General features: G+C 35.7%; 1 protein-coding gene across 22 annotated transcripts in view; it reads left to right on the forward strand.

The window, feature by feature from the left end:
* The window catches only part of LOC126731345 (disease resistance protein RPV1-like), a 33908-nt gene extending 19154 nt beyond the window's left edge, over window positions 1-14754 (forward strand). For 4 of the 22 annotated variants that reach the window (XM_050435036.1, XM_050435057.1, XM_050435055.1 and 1 more), the window contains exons 6-10: window positions 8719-9092; window positions 9189-10147; window positions 10491-10622; window positions 12384-13349; window positions 14076-14754. In XM_050435036.1, the coding sequence (XP_050290993.1) occupies window positions 8719-9092; window positions 9189-10097 (1283 nt within the window). In that variant the 3' untranslated portion in view covers window positions 10098-10147; window positions 10491-10622; window positions 12384-13349; window positions 14076-14754. Of the gene's footprint in view, window positions 1-4541; window positions 5068-5309; window positions 5919-6633; window positions 7757-7900; window positions 8171-8297; window positions 9093-9188; window positions 10148-10490; window positions 10623-11728; window positions 11959-12383; window positions 13350-13591; window positions 13810-14061 lie in introns of those variants that run through there. The other 18 variants (XM_050435048.1, XM_050435047.1, XM_050435049.1 and 15 more) reach the window with 18 other exon arrangements.
* The last annotated feature ends 5167 nt before the right edge of the window (window positions 14755-19921 follow it).

The raw sequence follows: 19921 nt of genomic DNA on the forward strand, positions 1-19921 counted from the left end.
TTTCAGTTATATGCTTCTGAAGTCTGGTAGCTGTTTATATGGCTATTTACTGCTGTTTATGTGGCTGTGAGACAAGTTTCTTTCTTATATGCTGCACTTTGTTTTATTTTCTTGTTCTTTTCTTTATTTTCTTGATTGTTTTGATTGAAATTTGTTTTTTATGTTTTGGGTATATGTGCTAGTGTAAATTAAGTTATGAATTGTTGTTCTTTTTTGGGTATTTTGGAGAACTTTTGGCTCAGTTATTGATGGGTGTAAGCAATTTATGTACAGTTTAGTTCGTTTTTGTTGTTTATGAATGATCTTGGGTGGTTTATGAACTAAAAGGAGACTTGTTCTAGTTGTGTGTGGTATATTTATAGCTACTACTTATTAAAATTTCATTGCTCTGGATGGGTTTTGGTATGGAAGGTTATTACAATGTAAATTGGGCGTGGTTAAATTTATCAGGCTCTAAGGACTAAGATAGATATACATGCACCTAGTTCAAACCTTTGATCTCTTTAATTGGTTACAATATAGACTAGGCTTTATAGATTCATTTGTGTACACTGCCTCTATATGCGGCAATCTAAGCTCTTAAGGTTGAAAAAAGTGCCAAGGAAATAATAGAAGACAACAAAATATGTCTTATTGATAGTCTACTCTAGATGGTAATGAGATAGGCATCAGGGTACACTTTGTTTCAGCTCCCTTTGCTTGAGGGTTACACTATATTGCCTACAAATCAAGTTAAATGATTTTTTTTTTTTAAAGACTTAATGGGATTTGGAAACTATCATTCTTGTCTGCAAATTGGGTTGTTGTTCTAGATATTTGTCAAACTTTTTTTCCCTTTCTTTCTATAAATTTTTGTTTGTCTTCCACAAAAAAGATAAAAGAAAAAAAAAAAAAAAAAAAAGAAGAGTAGCACTTACCTTTATATATACTGTGTTATTACTGAAGAGTCATCCCACTGCTTAATGACATAATCAGAAAATTTTTTACTGCTTTCCCTTCTCCCCAGAACTCTCAGACTGATCTGCAACATTCTCCATTTTTTCTTTCCTCTTTGTATATATTTTTTTTTGGTCTGTACAACATTCCAGCTTATGTAGCACACTTCTGAGTATATAATGACAATTAAACCTGCAATAACATCTTAATTACAATCAAACCTTCTTTTAAAGTTATTGATTTCATTTCATATAATGTTTCTTGCATCTATATTGATAATTGTTTTCTAATGTTTTCTTCTAGTTTATCCCCATGGGTCGTTCTTTTTTTCGTGAATTGCTTGATGATGACTCAGATGAAGATGAGATAATTATAAAACTTCTCATGGGTTCGACATCACAACGTAAGCGTCATTAGTATATCGATCGTAATCATTTGGCAGGCCATAGAAGGTTTTATGATGACTACATTGCCGAAGAACCTGTATATCCTCCCAAATTATCTCAAAGGAGATTTCGAATGAGACGTTCTCTTTTTCTCTGAATCCTATCTAAGGTAGAAGCTCATGAACCTTACTTTATCCAAAAAAGAAATGCTGCCCAAAAGCTTGGTCTATCTCCCCTTCAAAAGATGACCGCTGCACTTAGGATGCTTGCTTATGGAGTAGCAGCTGATTTTATGGATGAATATGTGAGAATAGCAGAAACCACTGCAATAACCAGTATGAAAAAAATTGTTGCAGCAGTGGTTGCTATTTTTTCAGAGGAATACTTGAGGTTACCAAACAATGAAGACATCGCTAGATTGTTAGCCCATGGCCAAAACCGTGGATTTCCAGGCATGTTGGGAAGTATTGATTGCATGCATTGGAAATGGAAAAATTGTCTAACTGAATGGAAAGGGATGTATTGTGGTCATATTCGTGAGCCAACTATTATTTTGGAAGCAGTGGCTTCATATGATCTTTGGATATGGCACTCATTTTTTGGGTTACCTGAGTCAAATAATGATATTAACGTGTTAGAGCGGTCTCATGTATTTTCTGAGCTTGCACAAGGATGTGCTCCTGCAGTTAATTACTCAATCAATGGTCATGATTACACAATGGGATACTATCTTGTTAGTGGCATATATCCAAAATGGTCAACATTTGTGAAGACAATCCCATCTCTATTAGGACCAAAAAGAAAATTATTTGCAAAAGCTCAGGAGGCATATAGGAAGGATGTAGAGCGTGCATTTGGAGTGCTTCAAGCACGATTTGCAATTGTACGTGGACTTGCACGATTTTTCTATCATGAAACACTACAAGACATTATGAAAGCATGCATAATTCTTCATAACATGATTATTGAAGATGAGTGAGATGAAGCTGAAGCAGTGGACTTAGATTATGAACAAATTGATGAGATTTCATGTACACCAATGTCACATGAGCCGATAAATGAATTTACGAAGTTCATTCAAGTTCATCAATGCATTAGGGATTGAGAAGTTCATTCTCAACTCTAAATGAATCTTGTTGAACATTTATGGCAATTACATGGAGAGTCATGAAAACTTTTGTTTTTGTTTATTTGTCTCCTCTTCTTTATGGAGTTGCCATTAAAACTTTTGATTTGGTTTATTTCTTTCATTTTGTTTATGAAGCTACCATTAAAACTCATTGGCTATGTTGTTTTGTCATGTTAAGTTTAGTATTAGCCAATTGTTTTGTTGTGTTAAATTTAAGTACCATTTGTCATCAAGGAAGTGGCAAGCTCAACTATGTTTAATTCAATTGGTTCTATGTGAGTTAATGTTATTGGATATGAGTTATTTGTGTAAGTTTTCTATGGACTACATTGGTAGTTTAGTTCAGTTGAAACAACTTCAACTTGATAGGTTGGGTTTTAGATTGCATATGTTTTTGGCTTTTGATATGAGCCTTGACAGGTTCAACTTTTTTTTTTTTTTTTGAAGGTGACAGTTTCTAACTTTTTTTATTTTTAAAAAAAATGCTTAAGAAAATATGGATATATATATATATATATATATATATATATGATAGTTGAATTATGAGGATTGTTTGAAAATGCTACCGTTAGAATAAGAATATTTGAAAATATGACTCTTTAGGAATAAATATTACCGTTAGGAACAAATAATAAAGAAAGAATTAAAAAGAATTAAATAATAATATTTAAATGAAGTGATAAAAATATAGAACATCTGATAAATGAGATATTGTAAAATGATGTGGTAAAATAATAAAGTGGGTTTTTGGTGTGTCAAAATGAAAATTTTTTTTGCCACATCTGCTACGGATGCTTTATGGCTTCAGATAGAGATGGCATTAGTTGTATTTGAATTCTACTAACCCTGTCCTTGTTTTTCATTTTCACTCCCAAATAATGTCGGGGGAAGAAAATGAAACAGCCTCCTATATTTTCTAGTGTTCCTCTCAGCCAAAAAAAAAAAAAAAAAAGATAGCTAGTGTTCCACAAAAGTAAAAAACGTGTGGGGCTTTCTTTGGACTAAAGTGGGATTGCGTGGAAGAAGATATTCTTATTCCTTATTATCACTTGTCTACTTTAGTTTTCTCTAAGATGGATGGGATATTATTTATATATTTTATTATATAAATTTTATAAATTAATGTATGGCTCATCATTTTGTGATTTTTTGTTATAAAATTTGTAATAATATTAATATTTTGACACAATCACATTCACTACCACATCAATTTATAAATTATTTGTTCTAAAAATTTTAGTGATTTTAGCTAAAGTTACAAATTTTACTAAAAATTATGAATAAACTAATGTGGTAAGAACATAATAAATGACACTTATAAATAACATAATAAATGAAGATTGAATTACTTTTTATTTTTATTGGTAGCAATGTTAGTTTGTTAGGCTTAAATAATAAAATTTGTAATATCTTTATAAAAAAAATTGCAATATCTCTAACAATAATATGATCTTCGTATAGGTGGGTTTATGGTTCACTCCTCCTAACATTACTCTCTTCTTTGTATGGTTTGGGTTTATTGTCTACCTTTAAAAATAACATTATTTTGTTTTTCCCTAGGGTAAATGTATGCTCACCTCTCCTATTGTCGAAGTACTGACATGGGAAGTGTTAAGCGTTCAATAGATTTCTTACAACTCACCTTCGATTCCCTAAAATTACTCATAAGAAGCTATTTACTATCTATTTACTGTTCTCAGAACTTGAATTGACTATCAAGTTTTGAAGTGGAAGTGTCAACATTAACAGTTTTCCTTTATATTTTCTTAGAAGAATCGTTATCATGCTTAGGAAAATAACAAGAAGCAACATGTCAGTGATTGGCCCTTTGCAAAGAAAAAGCCGTGCGGTGCGGAGCAAAGTGTTCCCCTTTTGCATATCACTGACGCTAAAGTTAAGGTAGTTGTTAGTAAGCCAGCCAATAGCTATAACAAATCACCAATATACAATGATTCGAAATGAAGACCATGGGAAAAGGTAGTCTTCCACTATAATAAAATTACCAATATATACTGATTCCAACGAAGACCATGTGAAAAGGTTGGTCCTCCACCATAAAAAAATTACCAATATACAATGACCATAAATGCTAAAATTTTTAATAGTTTTGACGGGAAAGGTCTAAGAAAGTAGTGTGAAATGTTTGACGGCAATCACTGGAATGGTTCTATGAAACTTCCATGATATTGCAATGTAAAAAGCATTAGTTGGCACTTGAAAGTTTATTAAGAAGATGGTCACACCGAAAAGCGAGGCTACATTATAGTCTCCTTTTGCTTGCATTCAGTCACCTTATCTGTCGTTCACTTTCCTTATATCTGAGTTTGCCTTCGTTCCAGCAACTTTAAGTTTTCCAAATCCCCCATCTACCTCTTTCTTCAATCACTCTTTAACTCCAATTCCCTCTTCCATTCGTCAACCCTTCATAACCTTACCAGATTTCACCCCAATCGGTTAAACCCATATCCAATAATTCCACAAATCTTTTTCTTTCATTCACCCACTCCCTAATAATCCAACGGTGGAGACATCTCTCCCTTCATCAGGTGGGGGCTGGGACCGTGGAACATTGAGGGATTCCCTCTTATCCTCAAACCTTGGCATCAGAAACTCTAGGTAAGAGATATTGACTTCTCTTTCATCCAATCCAATTGTGGGTCCAAAATTCATATTCTACCTAGTGTGTTAGGGTATCAGATTTCTGTTTTAAGTGTGGGAGGTTAGGACATGTAAAGCGTTCAATAGATGTTACAGCTCACCTTCGATTGCCTAAAATTACTGGCAAGAAGCTATTTACTATTTACTGTTCTCATAAGTCATAACATGAATTCACTATAATGTCGTTTTTTTTTTTAAAGGCCCAGTTTATGTGTGAGGAGTTCCTCCGGGAAAAAAAAAAAAAAAAAAAGCTTAATCCGAATGGCGCTTGTGACCACCAAAGGAGCCTCATCTTCCTCTTCCTCTTTCACCCACCAACCCAAGAACTTCAATGTTTTTTTGAGTTTCAGAGGTGAAGACACCCGTTTTGGTTTTGTAAGCCATCTGTATCACGCTTTGTGTCTCCAAGGTATTCACACCTTCATCGATAATGATCTTGAAAGGGGAGAAGAAATTTCTACAGAGCTTCTCAAAACCATTGAGAATTCAACGTTGTCAGTTATTATATTTTCTGAAAACTATGCATCCTCCGCTTGGTGTTTGGATGAACTTGCTAAGATTATTGAGTGTTGGGAAAATATTCAATCGGTGTTACCAACTTTTTACAAAGTGGATTCATATGGAGTTCGTAAATCGGTGTTACCAATTTTTTACAAGGTGGATCCATCTAAAGTTCGTAAGCAGCAAGGAAAGTTTGGGGAAGCACTAACTAGACATGAAGAAAATTTTAATGATAAAGAGAAAGTACAAAGGTGGAGGAAAGCTCTACTTAAGGCAGGCGGAATTTCTGGATGGCACTGCAATAACAGGTATTTATTTAGTGACTATTCTTGCTCGTTGGTTTTTAAGGATCTATTTGGTTGGGAGAAAAGTAATTATTACTTTTTCACTCTTCAAACAAAAGGGTAAACTAAAATTTTTTCTATCCTTCCACTTTTTTGTACCTTTCTCATTTTTTATCTTCTTATTTTTTCCATCCTGCCAACTAAATGGAACCTTAAACTTTTAATGATTTTGGGATGACCACTAAACTTTAATGTTAAATAACAACTACAGTTAATTGTTTTCTACTTTTTTTTTTCTTTAAATTTTAATGAATTATGAAAGTATTCTATTCGTGTCATAACTAAGCTAGTTAGCTACAGCTTAGCGATAGAAATAAAAGAACATAAAATTAGATTATCTTACCAATTATTAATTAGGAATTTGTCCCGCTCATTAATTAGAATACTTTAAAAGTAAAACTTAATGCATTTTTCTAAAGAAGTGGGATCCCAATAAGATTATATCCTCATCTAATCGAGCTTTTCATGCAATTTTTCGTGCTAAAAGCTAATTTGCTACCCCTGAATAAGTGACAATAGAATAATATTTCTTCAATCCATGAATTGCATACTACTTACTTTACTTCGCAATACTTCAGTTGTGATGTACAAATTAAACACCTTGCATTTAATTTACATTCTTATTTTATTTTTAAATTATCACGAGTTAAATGTCGTAAATTGCTTTGTGAATTGGCAGCAGCAACGAATGTGAACTTATCCAAGAAATTGTTAAAGAGATCTCAAAGTCTAAACTAAATCAGATGGAATTACATGTTGCTAAATATCCAGTTGGAATAAAGTCTCGTGCAGAGGCTTTAATAACACATTTATATATTGAATCAAATGAGGATATTCACATGGTAGCGATCTATGGCCTTGGTGGAGTAGGCAAAACTACAATCGCAAAAGATATTTATAACAAAATTTCACATCATTTCAAAGCAAAAGTTTTTCTAGAGAATGTTAGAGAGAGGTCACAGACAAATGAAGGCATAATATGTCTACAAAAGATACTTCTTTCTAAGATCTTAGGGAGCAGGAATTTGGAAGTGTGTAATGTATCTATTGGAATCACTATGATAAATGAATGTCTTTGCCAAAAGAGGGTTCTTATCATACTTGACGATGTGGATAATTTGGACCAAATAGAAAAAATGCTTGGAAAATGTGATCAGTTTGCTGCTGGAAGTAGAATCATTATGACAACAAGAAATAAACGCTTGCTTGGAACTCTTGGAAATGGTATTTCAACCTATGAATATGAGGTCAAGGAATTAAATGAAAATGAAGCTATTGAACTCTTTAGTAAGCATGCTTTCCAAAGTAACAAACCCAATGGAGATTATTTGGAACTTGCGCACAAAGTTATACATTATGCCAAAGGCCTTCCACTAGCTCTTGTAGTAATGGGTGCTGATTTGTATCGAAGACCAAAACTTGAATGGGAAAGTGCTCTAAAAAAGTATGAAAAAATTCCGAATGGAGATATTCAAAAGATACTGAAAATAAGTTATGATGGATTAGATGAAAATGAACAGAATATTTTCCTTGATATTGCATGTTTCTTCAAGGGATATTGCATGAATTATGATAAGGTTGTGGCTATACTAGAAGGTTGTGATTTAGAACCAGTAGATGGTATTTCAAGACTTATTGATAAATGTCTCGTGACTGGTGATCATTATAATGAATTGTCAATGCATGATTTGCTACAAAGAATGGGTAGAGAAATTGTTCGACAAGAATCACCACAAAATCCAGGAGAACGTAGTAGACTATGGCATTGTGAGGATGTTCTTGAGGTACTAACTAAAAATACGGTATGAGTTGTTTTGATTCATCTTCTCTATTTTTTTGATATAATCACATTATTATTAGTAGTAGCAGTAGTAGTAGTAAGGTTTTACCCATTATTTAGTAAGTATTATATTTTTGGTGATTTACTTTTTACGTTTTTCAATTAGGGGTCAGATATAATTCAAAGCATAAGGTTGGATCCGTCTGAGCCAATAGAGTTGCAATTGAATGCACAAATATTTCGTAAGATGAAAAATCTTAGATTGCTTACAATTCACAATGTACATTGCCAAGGACACCTTGAATATCTTCCCAATGGGTTAAATCTGCTTGATTGGCCTGAATATCCATTCCCTCTGCTTCCATCCCATTTTTCTCCTAAAAATCTGGTCGTACTCAACATGGCCGGTAACCAATTAGAGAAAACATTCAAGCAGGTATGGTCTTTTTTCTTTTTTTTTGATAAATAATTTTTTAAAGTTTAAAAAGTGTGTGTGTATATATATATATGTTTTGAGAATCAAAAACGTATAATTTAATTTTTGAATTTTTTTTCATCAACAGGTTTTTGCATTCAAAACCTTGAGTTATGTGGACTTCAGTCGGTGTGAATCCATTTTGAAAATACCCGACTTATCAATGAGCCCAAACATAAAGGAATTGAAACTTGTGTACTGTAAAAATTTAGTTAAGATTGATGACTCCGTGGGGCGTCTTGATAAGCTTGAACTGTGGGACCTTACGGGTTGCAAAAAACTTGAAACTCTTCCGAGTTGTCTCTCGATGAAGTCTCTTAGATCTTTTAATCTTGATTCCTGCAGAAGCCTTAAGATGTTCCCCCCCAATATTTCGCAAGAAATGAAAAGTTTAAAGAGGTTACATTTGTACGGGACTGGAATTAGTGAGTTGCCTCAGTCATTTGGGAATCTCACTGGGATTACTGATTTAGTTCTCGGATACTGGGCGGTACGGCTACATCTTCCAGGTAGCATCTATAACTTACAATGTCTTCAGATTCTCTATCTTATTGGCGATTTCACATTTCCGAAGGACGAGGAGCCACTGTGCAATTCTTACGGAGGCTTTTCCAAATATGTTTTTCCAAGCTTGAACAGTCTATTTTTTTCCGATTTTTCAAATCTCTCAGAAATGGAATTTATTTTGAATTATTGTTGCCCCCCTACATTGGGAGAATTATATATCAATGGTAGCAATATTGTTAACCTCCCAAAAAGCATTGACAGATTTCAGAGTTTAGAATTTCTCGAAATCGCACGTTGCTATGGACTTGAGGAAATTCCAAGGTTTCCACAAAGTGTAAGATATGTATCTGCACCAGCAAGGGAAATATTGGTTCAGGTCTCTCTTATAGTTATTAAGAAACAGTTTCTTTTACCTTCACAAATACTTGTTGACTAATTTTGCTAAAATGTAATTTGTTGAATTCTCATGCAGATTCCAGAAATATTAAGGCTTCCACCAAATATACCACCTTGTTTAGGTGTGAGTAGCCACATGTTAATAGGTCCACACCCCCACTCATCTTCTACAATATCCCCAGTGAGTGTCCCCGAGAAGTATGTCTTCCTTAGTGACTATAACTTTGTGGTAGATTTACTTGGGGATGAGATCATTGAGATTCCAAATTGGTTAAACCACCAACGCAATGGAAATTCAATATCATTCTTCATTGGTCCAGAAATTCCAACAATTACTCTGTGTCTGTGTGTTGAGATTAAAATGATAGCGTATGATATTTATGATGTTAATTATCATGCTGTCATTTCCATCAATGGTTGTGAACGACTGTTTGAAAGCTCATGTTTTAGTAATAAATATGGTGCGCAGCTGGTGTTTTGTTGTAGACTTCAGAGCTCATTGCAGATACTATTTGAGGACTTGAATCTAGGTGATCGGAATCTTGTTCAGATTTTCTGTGAAGCCTCAAATGATACTGGAAAAATTGTTTCTGAGATTAAAAGGGTAGGGGTCCATGTAGAATGCATTTGTTCTCCTCAAAAATCACAAAAAGTTAGCAAAAAGAGAAACTGGCCCCTAGAATCAAGGATCTGCACATGTTTGTGTTTAGCACAAACCCATTGCCAGTGTCCAAAGCAGCTTTGCTCCACATATTCAACAGGACCAACTTCAGTGCATTCAGGCTATTCGGACAATTGTATTATCTCAAGTGCTATGGATGGTGGCGGGTCATCCTCGATTTCTTTGTCATCTAATTCAGGGCTTTCTATGGACGTGACAAATGGGTCTGAATTTGATTTTGGATTTCAATCAACCCTTGGTGATGGGTTTGACATGGGTTCTTCCTCTTTAATAGATGATTCTGACTTTAGTCCATATCCATAGTCAAAGAAAATGAGACCCTCTTGATCAAATTTCATAAAAAACATTGCAAGGTATTGTTATTACTTTGAAACTGTTTTCCATTGTATTGCCTTTGTTTGATATCTTTTGTGTTTATTATGACATTGAAATATTCATTCCATAGCTCATTGATTCTTTTTTTTTTTTTTTTTTTGATTGCTTAACCTTCATTGAGGTGCAACAATTCTATTTTTGGTATGATTTGGGTTTGTTTCTTTGAATATGGTCAATAGCTTGCAGTCAATGTATATGGAGCAGAGAAGCTCTAGCTATCAGGCCATCTACCTTCTTTTTTGCTCTCTTCCAAAAAAGTAGAAAAACAAAAATAAAATTAATTCTGGAATTTGACTTAATTATTTTTAAAAAAAATTACAGGGTTGGCAGTGGCACACCATGGAGGACCATTGATGACGAACAGGGCAGCAGCATTGGCAAAATGTCTAGAAAATGTTACTAATTGTCACACCCTGGAGGATCATTGTGATTAAAAAAACCAAAAAGAAAAAGGTTTCTGCTTAAGTTTACCTTAATTCTGCTTTAAAAAAAAATGATGTTTGCCTTAAATCATTGTTGGAACCTTTCTTTGGTGGATATTGATGATATCATGCTATTCAAGAGCTGAATATAGGTGTGTTTTTATATCCTGCCATATTTTGCAGAAATGTAGCATTTGTCATTGGCATTGAAACGTTGCTATCAGTATTATGCTTATTTTGACCCTGCTGTGCATAGTGATAAATTTGGTTATGCGAAGGATCTAATTATTTCTTTATTATTTTTATTATAATTATTATTCTTGAAACTTGAAAGTATACTTAAAACAAGAAAGAGTCGTAAGCAACCCCCCACCCTTCTTTTATTTTGAATCAATCCAAACATAGATGGCTCTTTTCCCACTTGAATTTATTATAATTTGAAGAAAATGGCCTTTTAGCTTCTCCAAAATCTATATACTAAAGGGCAGTCATTCATGGTCTGCTTTGCACAAGAATCAGTAATATGTTTATAGTTTATTGTAAGCTAAGAAAATTATGACCTAACTAGTACCTAATGATAAGACATGTTCTGCAAAACTGTCTTTATTATATGAGAGAAATTACCACTTTTTAATCCCCCAGCCCAGTAACACAAAAAAAGGTAAAAGAAAAGTGTTGTAGAGAAATGAGTACAAGGTATTTGACTTTGCAAATACTTGATTGATATGACTGGTCTTGATGGTCTTTTTTCTTTTTTGCTTGTTTCTGGAAGTGATTGTAATTTTTTTTTTAATTTGTTGCTTTTTTAACAAAATAAGAACTAAATGCATTATGACTGATTTAAATTATATTGGTTATGTTTTAGCTAGTGGTGAGGTGTTTTCAAGAAGTATCATCTATTTTTAATGAATAAAAATTAATTACCAATTACGTGTTACAACGATAGCCTTGTCCACGCAAGTGTATTCAAGTAAAGAGCACTATGAAATGTTTTGACGAATAAATAGTAATCTCCATGAAGATTTTATTGGGACCCAATAGATTTATCATTCTCGATAGTGAATGTCTGAGAATGAGCTCGACATCAAGTAGTCATCAACAATGCATCATAACCTCATTGATTTGTTATGAAACCAGGTTCTTAGAGGGAATAAAGTAGGTCATGGACCTGTTGCCGAGGCTTGGAATGAAATGGTCAAAACTGTTTAATGGGACATTGGTCTCATCATGACAAAGCTGCTCTGAGGCATAGATACAAACATTTGAGAAGGCAATATAATGACATTAAGGTTCTTCAATATAGTGGGTTATCTTGGGAAGAAACAGGAGAAATGGTAACTGCTGAGATTATGTGGGTTTATACCTAGGTGAATTGCCATTTATCCATTCTTGTATCATTAGATAATTTGTTGTCCTATTATGTTGCTTACATACAAACAAATCCAGGTGCATCCTGATGCTTGGTCTCATAGAAACTAATATGTTCCAAGTTGTCACAAATTGTTGTTATATATGTTGAAGGGGTTTTAACGAATTTGCAGAATTTCTTCATGCAATGCAGATTTTAACAATGAAGACCCAATTTGATGATTACAATGTTTCTTGTCTCAACATTGAGATCTTTGCATAATTTAAGAAAGTTATTGTCTACTTATATTGGCTTATTTTCATTGTGTTGTTCCTTTAACTAGAATATCATTTGCATTATCTCAATTTTTTTCATTGCTATCCAAAATCTGATGTTGTAGAATTTATAATTATGCTTATTTCTACTTGATTTATGGAAATCCAGCTTCTGATGGAGGGTATAACCATGTGGGTCAAGATATTGGTTGCATATAATGGAGTCGGTTAGATTTTCTTTTCACAAACCTATAACAGGCCGTAGCATTTGGTGAGATTTTTGGATTCTTCTGAAGGTGCAAAATTTCAAATAACTCTCATAAGTTTCAAATTAAGTTCTTATGAATAAATATACCATAATAGAACTCTCCTAAATTTCAAATATTTGTTTTTGATACGCGGAAATGACAACACTGATGAAAGGAAATATTACTAAAGTTACACTCTAGACATTGAGGACTATCGGCTGGGATTGATGCTCTCTCTCTCTCTATACTACCTGTAGTTAGAAAGGATTTGTACATTCAATTTATGACCTCCCAGATAATTTATGAGCATTTGCATAATTATACATGAAGGCCATGTAAAAAGTCGAGCATAGGTTCATGTAAAAATTTTGACTAAAGTATTGTTGTCATAAGTTTTAATTTCCCAATAATGCAATTATTGCATTTAGTTTTCCTGAAAGTGTCATATAAAAACAATGAAATCTCCCCATTTCCAGTAATGTTTGAGATTGATATGAAACAAAATAATTATTCAAATTTTTCTTTGGTACCCTTGAGAATAAATTTTTGCATGTAACAAGAGTTATTTTGAAGTTGTAGGTGAAGAGGATGACCAATTCTTCACTAGTAGTGTTTCTCATGGATGATATTAACCTTGAGTTAGGCAATTGCACAGAAGGAATAAAATTGGTCCTTCATGCTATCCTCAAGCTTCAACCTGGATGATTGCATCATGCAGTAGAAGATTTGGCGTTCTATGTGGCAAAGATGCACTAAAAGATCAAAATTTAAGCTTGATGAAAGATTACAAGGAAATAAAGGATCTCCCAGTTCAGAATGGCTTTGCTGGTGATGAAAATTGCCAAAAACTGACAGCCAATGTTGATCTTTGGGAAACTTATATCAAGGTGACATGCTTTCTCATTAGTAATGTTGCTAGGATAGAGGATTTTCTTGTTTTGTTTCCTCTGGTTGTCATTAAAGAGTACCCTGTTGCATGGACGTGTGTGCACACACACTTTTCTTTTCTAACATATATTTTTTCCTTTGATGAAATGATGTTCACACTTTCTTCATGAAGTAAATAAAATGTTATTGGGTAACATAGGTTGTATAACATAAGTCATATTTATCATTTAACATTGAACAGGATAATTTTGAGTAGCTTTCATTTTAAAATGGCTTTTTCCTAAGCATCCGGATGCAATTGCATGCAAAGATAGGATCTCAGATTTGTGATTTGGGATTGATTTATAGTATTGAAAGTCAAATGGTAGATCAAGATATTTGGAGATGAAGCAATATCCATCTTGGAGTTTGAAAATCTTATCAGAGAAAAAAAAACAGTCTGCAACTTTATAAGCCCCAACCCAGCATGTTCTCAAAAAGTTCAGAGAGCCATCAAGGAGTAGTTGAGGAGAGGCCATGTATACTCAAAACATATGTGAATATTGAGGAGTTGGGGAAGCTTGCTAACTGGTATAACCCCAGAAGGCAAAACGTTGTTGACTTTAATTTCTAATGCACTTTCTAAAGAGTGATTTACATAAGCACTCTCTACTTATAAATTGTAAAAAAAAGATAGAAAGCTCTATCTAATCTGTCCAAATACTATCTAAGTCTTTGTTTTGCAGGTACTCAAGTGCTTTCAAAACAACTCAGACTTTGCAACCTCGGGATCAAGGACCAGAGAGGCCTGTTGTGCACATCTCCTGATAGTTGGCAGTTGGTGATCACTGCTAAAGGGTTTTGGCAAGCTTCTTCCAAGTTGGAGAAAGCAGGGTAGGGGGTGATGACAGCTTTTGTAGCCAAATCACATGAAGAACTGTTTACTGGTTGCTTCAGCTGCAATACATCAAGAAAAAAGACTGTTAAGATGTTTGGCAATCAAAAATTTTATTTTGACAGCTAAGTGAAAAGGATTTTCACACCTATTGCAAGTCATATATTGGAGGATATCTACACAACGAAGAGAAGGCTTCCTTGAAGATTAGAAGTGATTGTGAAAGACACTTCTGACTTGCTAAAGCAGGGATGCAAGTTTTTTTTTTGCAGTTCATAACGGGTATTAATTGAGGCTAGGGTTCTTCATTGTACCAGACCTTTTTGTTTTATCAATAGAAAAAAAAAATAATTAATTAACTGTATATCCATTCTATTTAATGTACTTTTTAGGTGGGCTTAGGCTTACACTTATAAACTTTAACCCAAGAAGATAAGAACATCCTACAGTTGTAAATGGTTAAAAGATCAAAGATTAATTGTATGTCATTTCATATCAAATTACTCATCTCAAGGTGGATTTTGACTTAAGTTGAAAAGCTTTATCTATCCTAAATGAGGTATAAGCTTATTATGATACATCATTATAAATTTGATATAACTTTTGTGGGGGATCCAAAAAGCCCAAAGACCTCTTAAGCAGGGTGAGGTGAGGGAGAACAAAATCATGGTTGAATTCCACATCGCTTAGGCAAGATGAGGTCTTATGCTTTATTAAGGAATGCGGCCCAGAGGGTACCATAAAAAAAAAACGCATGACCCTAACAATATCTACAAGAAAAAAACCTATAAAACTTTGACTTTTTGCTTTTGTACCTGGCATATTGATATACGATAAATGATAAATCTACAGGGCCGAATCTATGAATGGAAAATTTTCACTCGTGCCCCATTTTAGCAGAATTGGTTTTGCGGATTATCAAGGAAAGAGATTTTTCTTCACCACAATTCTCGTGAGTAGAAGTGGTAAGTATTAGGTAATGTGAAAGGTGGTAGGAAAAGGTTCTTCACTTGATATCTGAGTCTGGCGAAAGATAGTTATTCCACAAAAGTAAAAAACGTGTGGGGCTCACTTTGGACTTTTTTTTTTATTTTTTTATTTTGAGAAACAGTACTATCATTAAATTAGGAAATGTCAGCTAAGTCAGCTTGGTAAGAAGGCATTATATCAGGTGGAACATCTTCCATCCAAATTACACAACTTATACAATTAGAAGCTAATTTTGCCAAATTATGTGCTACTGTATTGGCCTCTCTCTTAGTGTGAGAGTAGGACAATTTTGTGAAACCTGAAGAAAAGACTACAGAATCCTGTAACAACAACCCAAACGGAGCTAGACCAAAATTCTTAAGCTTCAAGGCTGACATCACCATTAGAGAATCACCCTCCAAGACTGCATCAGTGACATCCAAATCTCTTACGAACTCAAGGGCTTTGGACGCAGCTAGTGCTTCGATCTCCTCAGGCCGGAGTTGCTGTGGGATCCGAGCTGCCATGGAGGCCAAAACAAGACCCTTCCCGTTGCGGATCACAATTCCCAGTCCGGAGCATTTTTCCTCGGCGAAGATAGCGCCATCAAAGTTGATTTTGAGCGTTCCCTCGTCTGGAGGTTTCCATCTTACTCTTCTCAACTGTCAACTGGGTAATGGTGCCTCTTTCAGCGCTTGAAACTCACTGAAACAGTCATGTGCCCACTGGGAAATTTGGTGTAAGGGACGATGAGCTTGTTGAGTCCAAAACTGGTTCCTTTGGTGCCAAATGGACCAGATAATGAAGGCAAACAGACTCGGTTTCCTTTGATGATCAAAGACCCAGGCCAAAAGCTCACTAAAACTTGCAAAGCTCTGTTGATTCCGAAAATTCCACACACTGTTTGCTCCCCAAACCCCGCCCAGTTTTTTGCAACTCCACACTGCATGCAACATGTCTTCAAATTCTTCCTTGCATCGATCACAGTAGTGTTCTGTAATAACCGTCCGTCTATATAGATTGCACTTAGTAGGGAGAGAGTTACGGCTAGCTCTCCAGATGAGATTTTTTATTTTATTTGGACAGTCAAGGGCCCAAACCTTCTTCCATAACCCTTCCTCATGCTCTTGGTGCACAGACACTTGAAAACCGATTTCATCTTCCTTCAAGAAGCGATAGCCCGTTTTGCAACTATACCTCCCATCATGCTCCCACGGCCAATACAGAGAGTCTTCAGTGACTTCTCTAGCCAGCGGGATGTTCTTTATTTCCTCAGCTTCTTGTGGAGCAAAAATTCCATCTATCATAGCAACATTCCAAGTTCTCGTTTCCTCATTAATTAAGCAATCCACTGTGGCTTCTTCCATTGTTTCCACCATTGGAGAGAGGATCTTGGTTGGATGTTTTCAGGGCAGCCAATGGTGTTGCCAGATTTTTATGGACTTTCCATTCCCCACCCTCCAACAAGCACCATCAAGGATAACATCACGACCGTAAAGAATACTCTTCCAAGCATAGGATCCCGAACTTGTTTCCTTAGCTTCTAAGAGAGAAGTGTTGGGGAAGAACTTGGCCTTGAAAACTTTGTAAAAGAGGGTTTCCTTGTTGTGCAAAAGCCGCCACGCTTGTTTCGCCAAAAGGGCGTCATTAAAATGAGCCAAGTCGCGAAAACCCATTCCACCCACCATTTTGGATTTAGTCAATTCGCTCCACCGAATCCAGTGAATTTTTCTTCTATTTCCTCTTTGCCCCCACCAAAACTTCTTAATCATTGCTTCAATATCTTCACAGAGCCCCAATGGCAATTTAAAGCATCCCATGGCATAAGTAGGGATAGCTTGGATCACAGCTTTGATTAAGACCTCTCTCCCGGCTTGAGATAACAATTTACCCTCCCATCCTTGGAGTTTCCTCCAAACCCTTTCTTTTATGTAGTTGAAGCTAGCCTTTTTTCCCCTCCCAACAAAAGAGGGGAGCCCCAAGTATTTCTCGTAGGACTTCACTTCTTGGACTTGGAAGAGGTTCTTTATGCTTGATTTTGCTTCATCCGTGGTAGATTTGCTAAATAAAATTGCGGTCTTTTCTTTGTTAATTTTTTGCCCTGACCAAGCCTCATATTCACCCAAAATCTTTAGCACATTATGGCAATCCTCAGGAATTGACCTACAGAAAAGCAAGCTATCATCTGCAAAAAATAAGTGGGTTAGCTTTGGGCCTCGTTTGCACAAGGAAAAACCCTTAATATCCCCATTCCTTGCCGAGTGTTTTATGAGAGCATGAAGTCCTTCCGTACATAAAAGGAAAAGGAAAGGAGATAGTGGGTCTCCTTGTCTAATTCCTCTCTTTGGATGGATCATCCCAGTTGGCTCACCATTCACCATGATAGAATACGACACTGATTTCACACAACTCATCATAAGAGCTACCCATCTATCACAGAAACCCATTTTCTCCAAAAGCCTCTCCAGATACACCCATTCCACCCAATCATAAGTTTTACTCATGTCTAATTTGATAGCCATAAACCCATGCTTCCCTGAATTATGTTGCTTCATATGGTGAAGGGTCTCAAAAGCAACCATAATATTGTATGAAATAAGTCTTTCCTTGGCAAAGACAGATTGATGTTCAGTAATTAAGAGAGGTAAAAAAAATTTCAACCTATTTGCTATGACCTTAGAATAAATCTTGTAAAGGATATTACAAAGACTAATGGGGCGAAACTCAGACACATGTTCAGGATTAGCAATTTTAGGAATGAGAGTAATGAGAGTATGGTTAATTGGTTCGGGTAGGGTACCTGAATTCAACCATGAGAGGATGGCTAAAGTAACATCATGCTGCATCATCGCCCAAAAATGTGGTAAAACAACGGAGGCATACCATCCGGACCCAGAGCCTTTAGGGGAGCCATCTGATTCAAGGCTTCCTTGACTTCCAATTCTGTAAATTCCTTCATCAATTCCACATTCATCTCATTAGTCACCCTACATGGGATTTTCTCTAGAGATTCAGCTACAAGGATCGAATTGGAGGTGGAGAAAAGGTCTTTGTAGTAACTTTCCATCACATGCCCTATTTCCTCTTGGTCGGTCAACCAGGCTCCATTTCGATCTCTTATCCCTCTGATTAGATTCTTTCTAAATCTCTTTGTAGCCTTGCTATGGAAAAAAGCTGTGTTGTTGTCCCCTTTGCTTAACCACAGCACCCTTGATCTTTGACACCACATCCTTGATTCCCGATCTTGTAGAGAGTTAATCTCCTCTCTCAGCCTTCTAACTCGAGTATTATTCCCACTCACCATAGCCTCATTCTCGACCAATACAAGTTGTTTCTTCTTAATCTCTAACTCCCTTCTCACGTGCCCAAAGTTGTGCTTATTCCACCATGTTAATTCTTGTTCACATTTAGCCACTTTTTTCAGAATGGCTATGCTTAGATTCGGCTACCTTGTATTACTCCAGACTTCCTCGACCGTTTCACCACATGTTGGATCCAATAACCACATTTCTTCGAATCTAAAACATCTCTTCTTCCTAGGTTCAGGCAACCCTGACAAATTGATCAAAAGAGGAGAATGATCCGAAGACATACAGCTAAGATGGTGAATTCTCGTACCTAGGAATTTTTGGAACCAAGAATTTGTTGCCAAGCACCGATCCAATCTTATTCTTATAGAATGCCCATCAGCATAGTGTTTCGCCCATGTGAATTTAGGCCCCACATATCCCATATCCATAAATTGACATTCATCGATCACATCTCGGAATAGTTGCATTTGATTGTGATCTCTAGAAATCCCACCCCATTTTTCCTCTTTACGAACAATTTCATTAAAATCTCCACCACAAATCCAAGGAATATTCATTCTAGAATTTAGGCCTCTCAATTTGCTCCATGCCTCACTCCTCCTATGGGTTTCGAGCTCGCCATAAAATCCGGTGAATCGCCAAGCATTTGCAGTGTTCCCATCAATGACCGTGTCAATAAAATACCTGTGAGAATCTATCACATCAACATTAATCGAATTTTTCCAAAACAAAACTAATCCACCGCCTCTATTTTGCCTTGGAACCACCCATTTCTGATCAAAATTAATCTTACTCAAAGTACGATCTAGCCTTACTTCATCTGCCCATGTTTCGGCTATAAACACGACAGAGGGATCTTTTGCCTGTATCAAACTGACAAGCTCATTCTCTGTACGTGGGTTCCCAAGCCCACTAATAACAGACTCATTGCTTCTGGCAGGGCTGGTTACCAACCTCTGCCAATATCTTATTTTTTGTTGCACCTCCCTGTGAAACCCTTCTTTTTTTGGGTAACTCAGTTTGGTTTGAGTCACTGCCTAAACTTCTTTTCCCTCCCACTACCTCAGACATACATGACTACCTCAGACATACATGCATCAGCTACCAACCCAATTCTAGTAATTCTTTTCCATGTTCCCTCCACAGACCCGTGACTGACAAAGGAGTTTGGAATCTCTGCCAAAGGTACTCTAGGAGAAAAAGACAAGTGGGCTGGCCTTGATGGTGTACACGGCAACATGGCTTCCTTGATATTCGGCTGGCCCACAAGATTTTCCTTTCCCATGTTAACTTCAGAACCTACAGCCCCTACACTTCTAAAATCATACTTTCCTATTTCTTTATCTATCACCTAATACCTCTTCAAAAGGCTGTCCTGACAACATTTCTTTGGCTGACCCAGGATGTTGTATTGTCA

Source organism: Quercus robur, chromosome 1, assembly GCF_932294415.1.
Source record: "Quercus robur chromosome 1, dhQueRobu3.1, whole genome shotgun sequence".
In the NCBI taxonomy this organism is placed as follows: Eukaryota; Viridiplantae; Streptophyta; class Magnoliopsida; order Fagales; family Fagaceae; genus Quercus; species Quercus robur.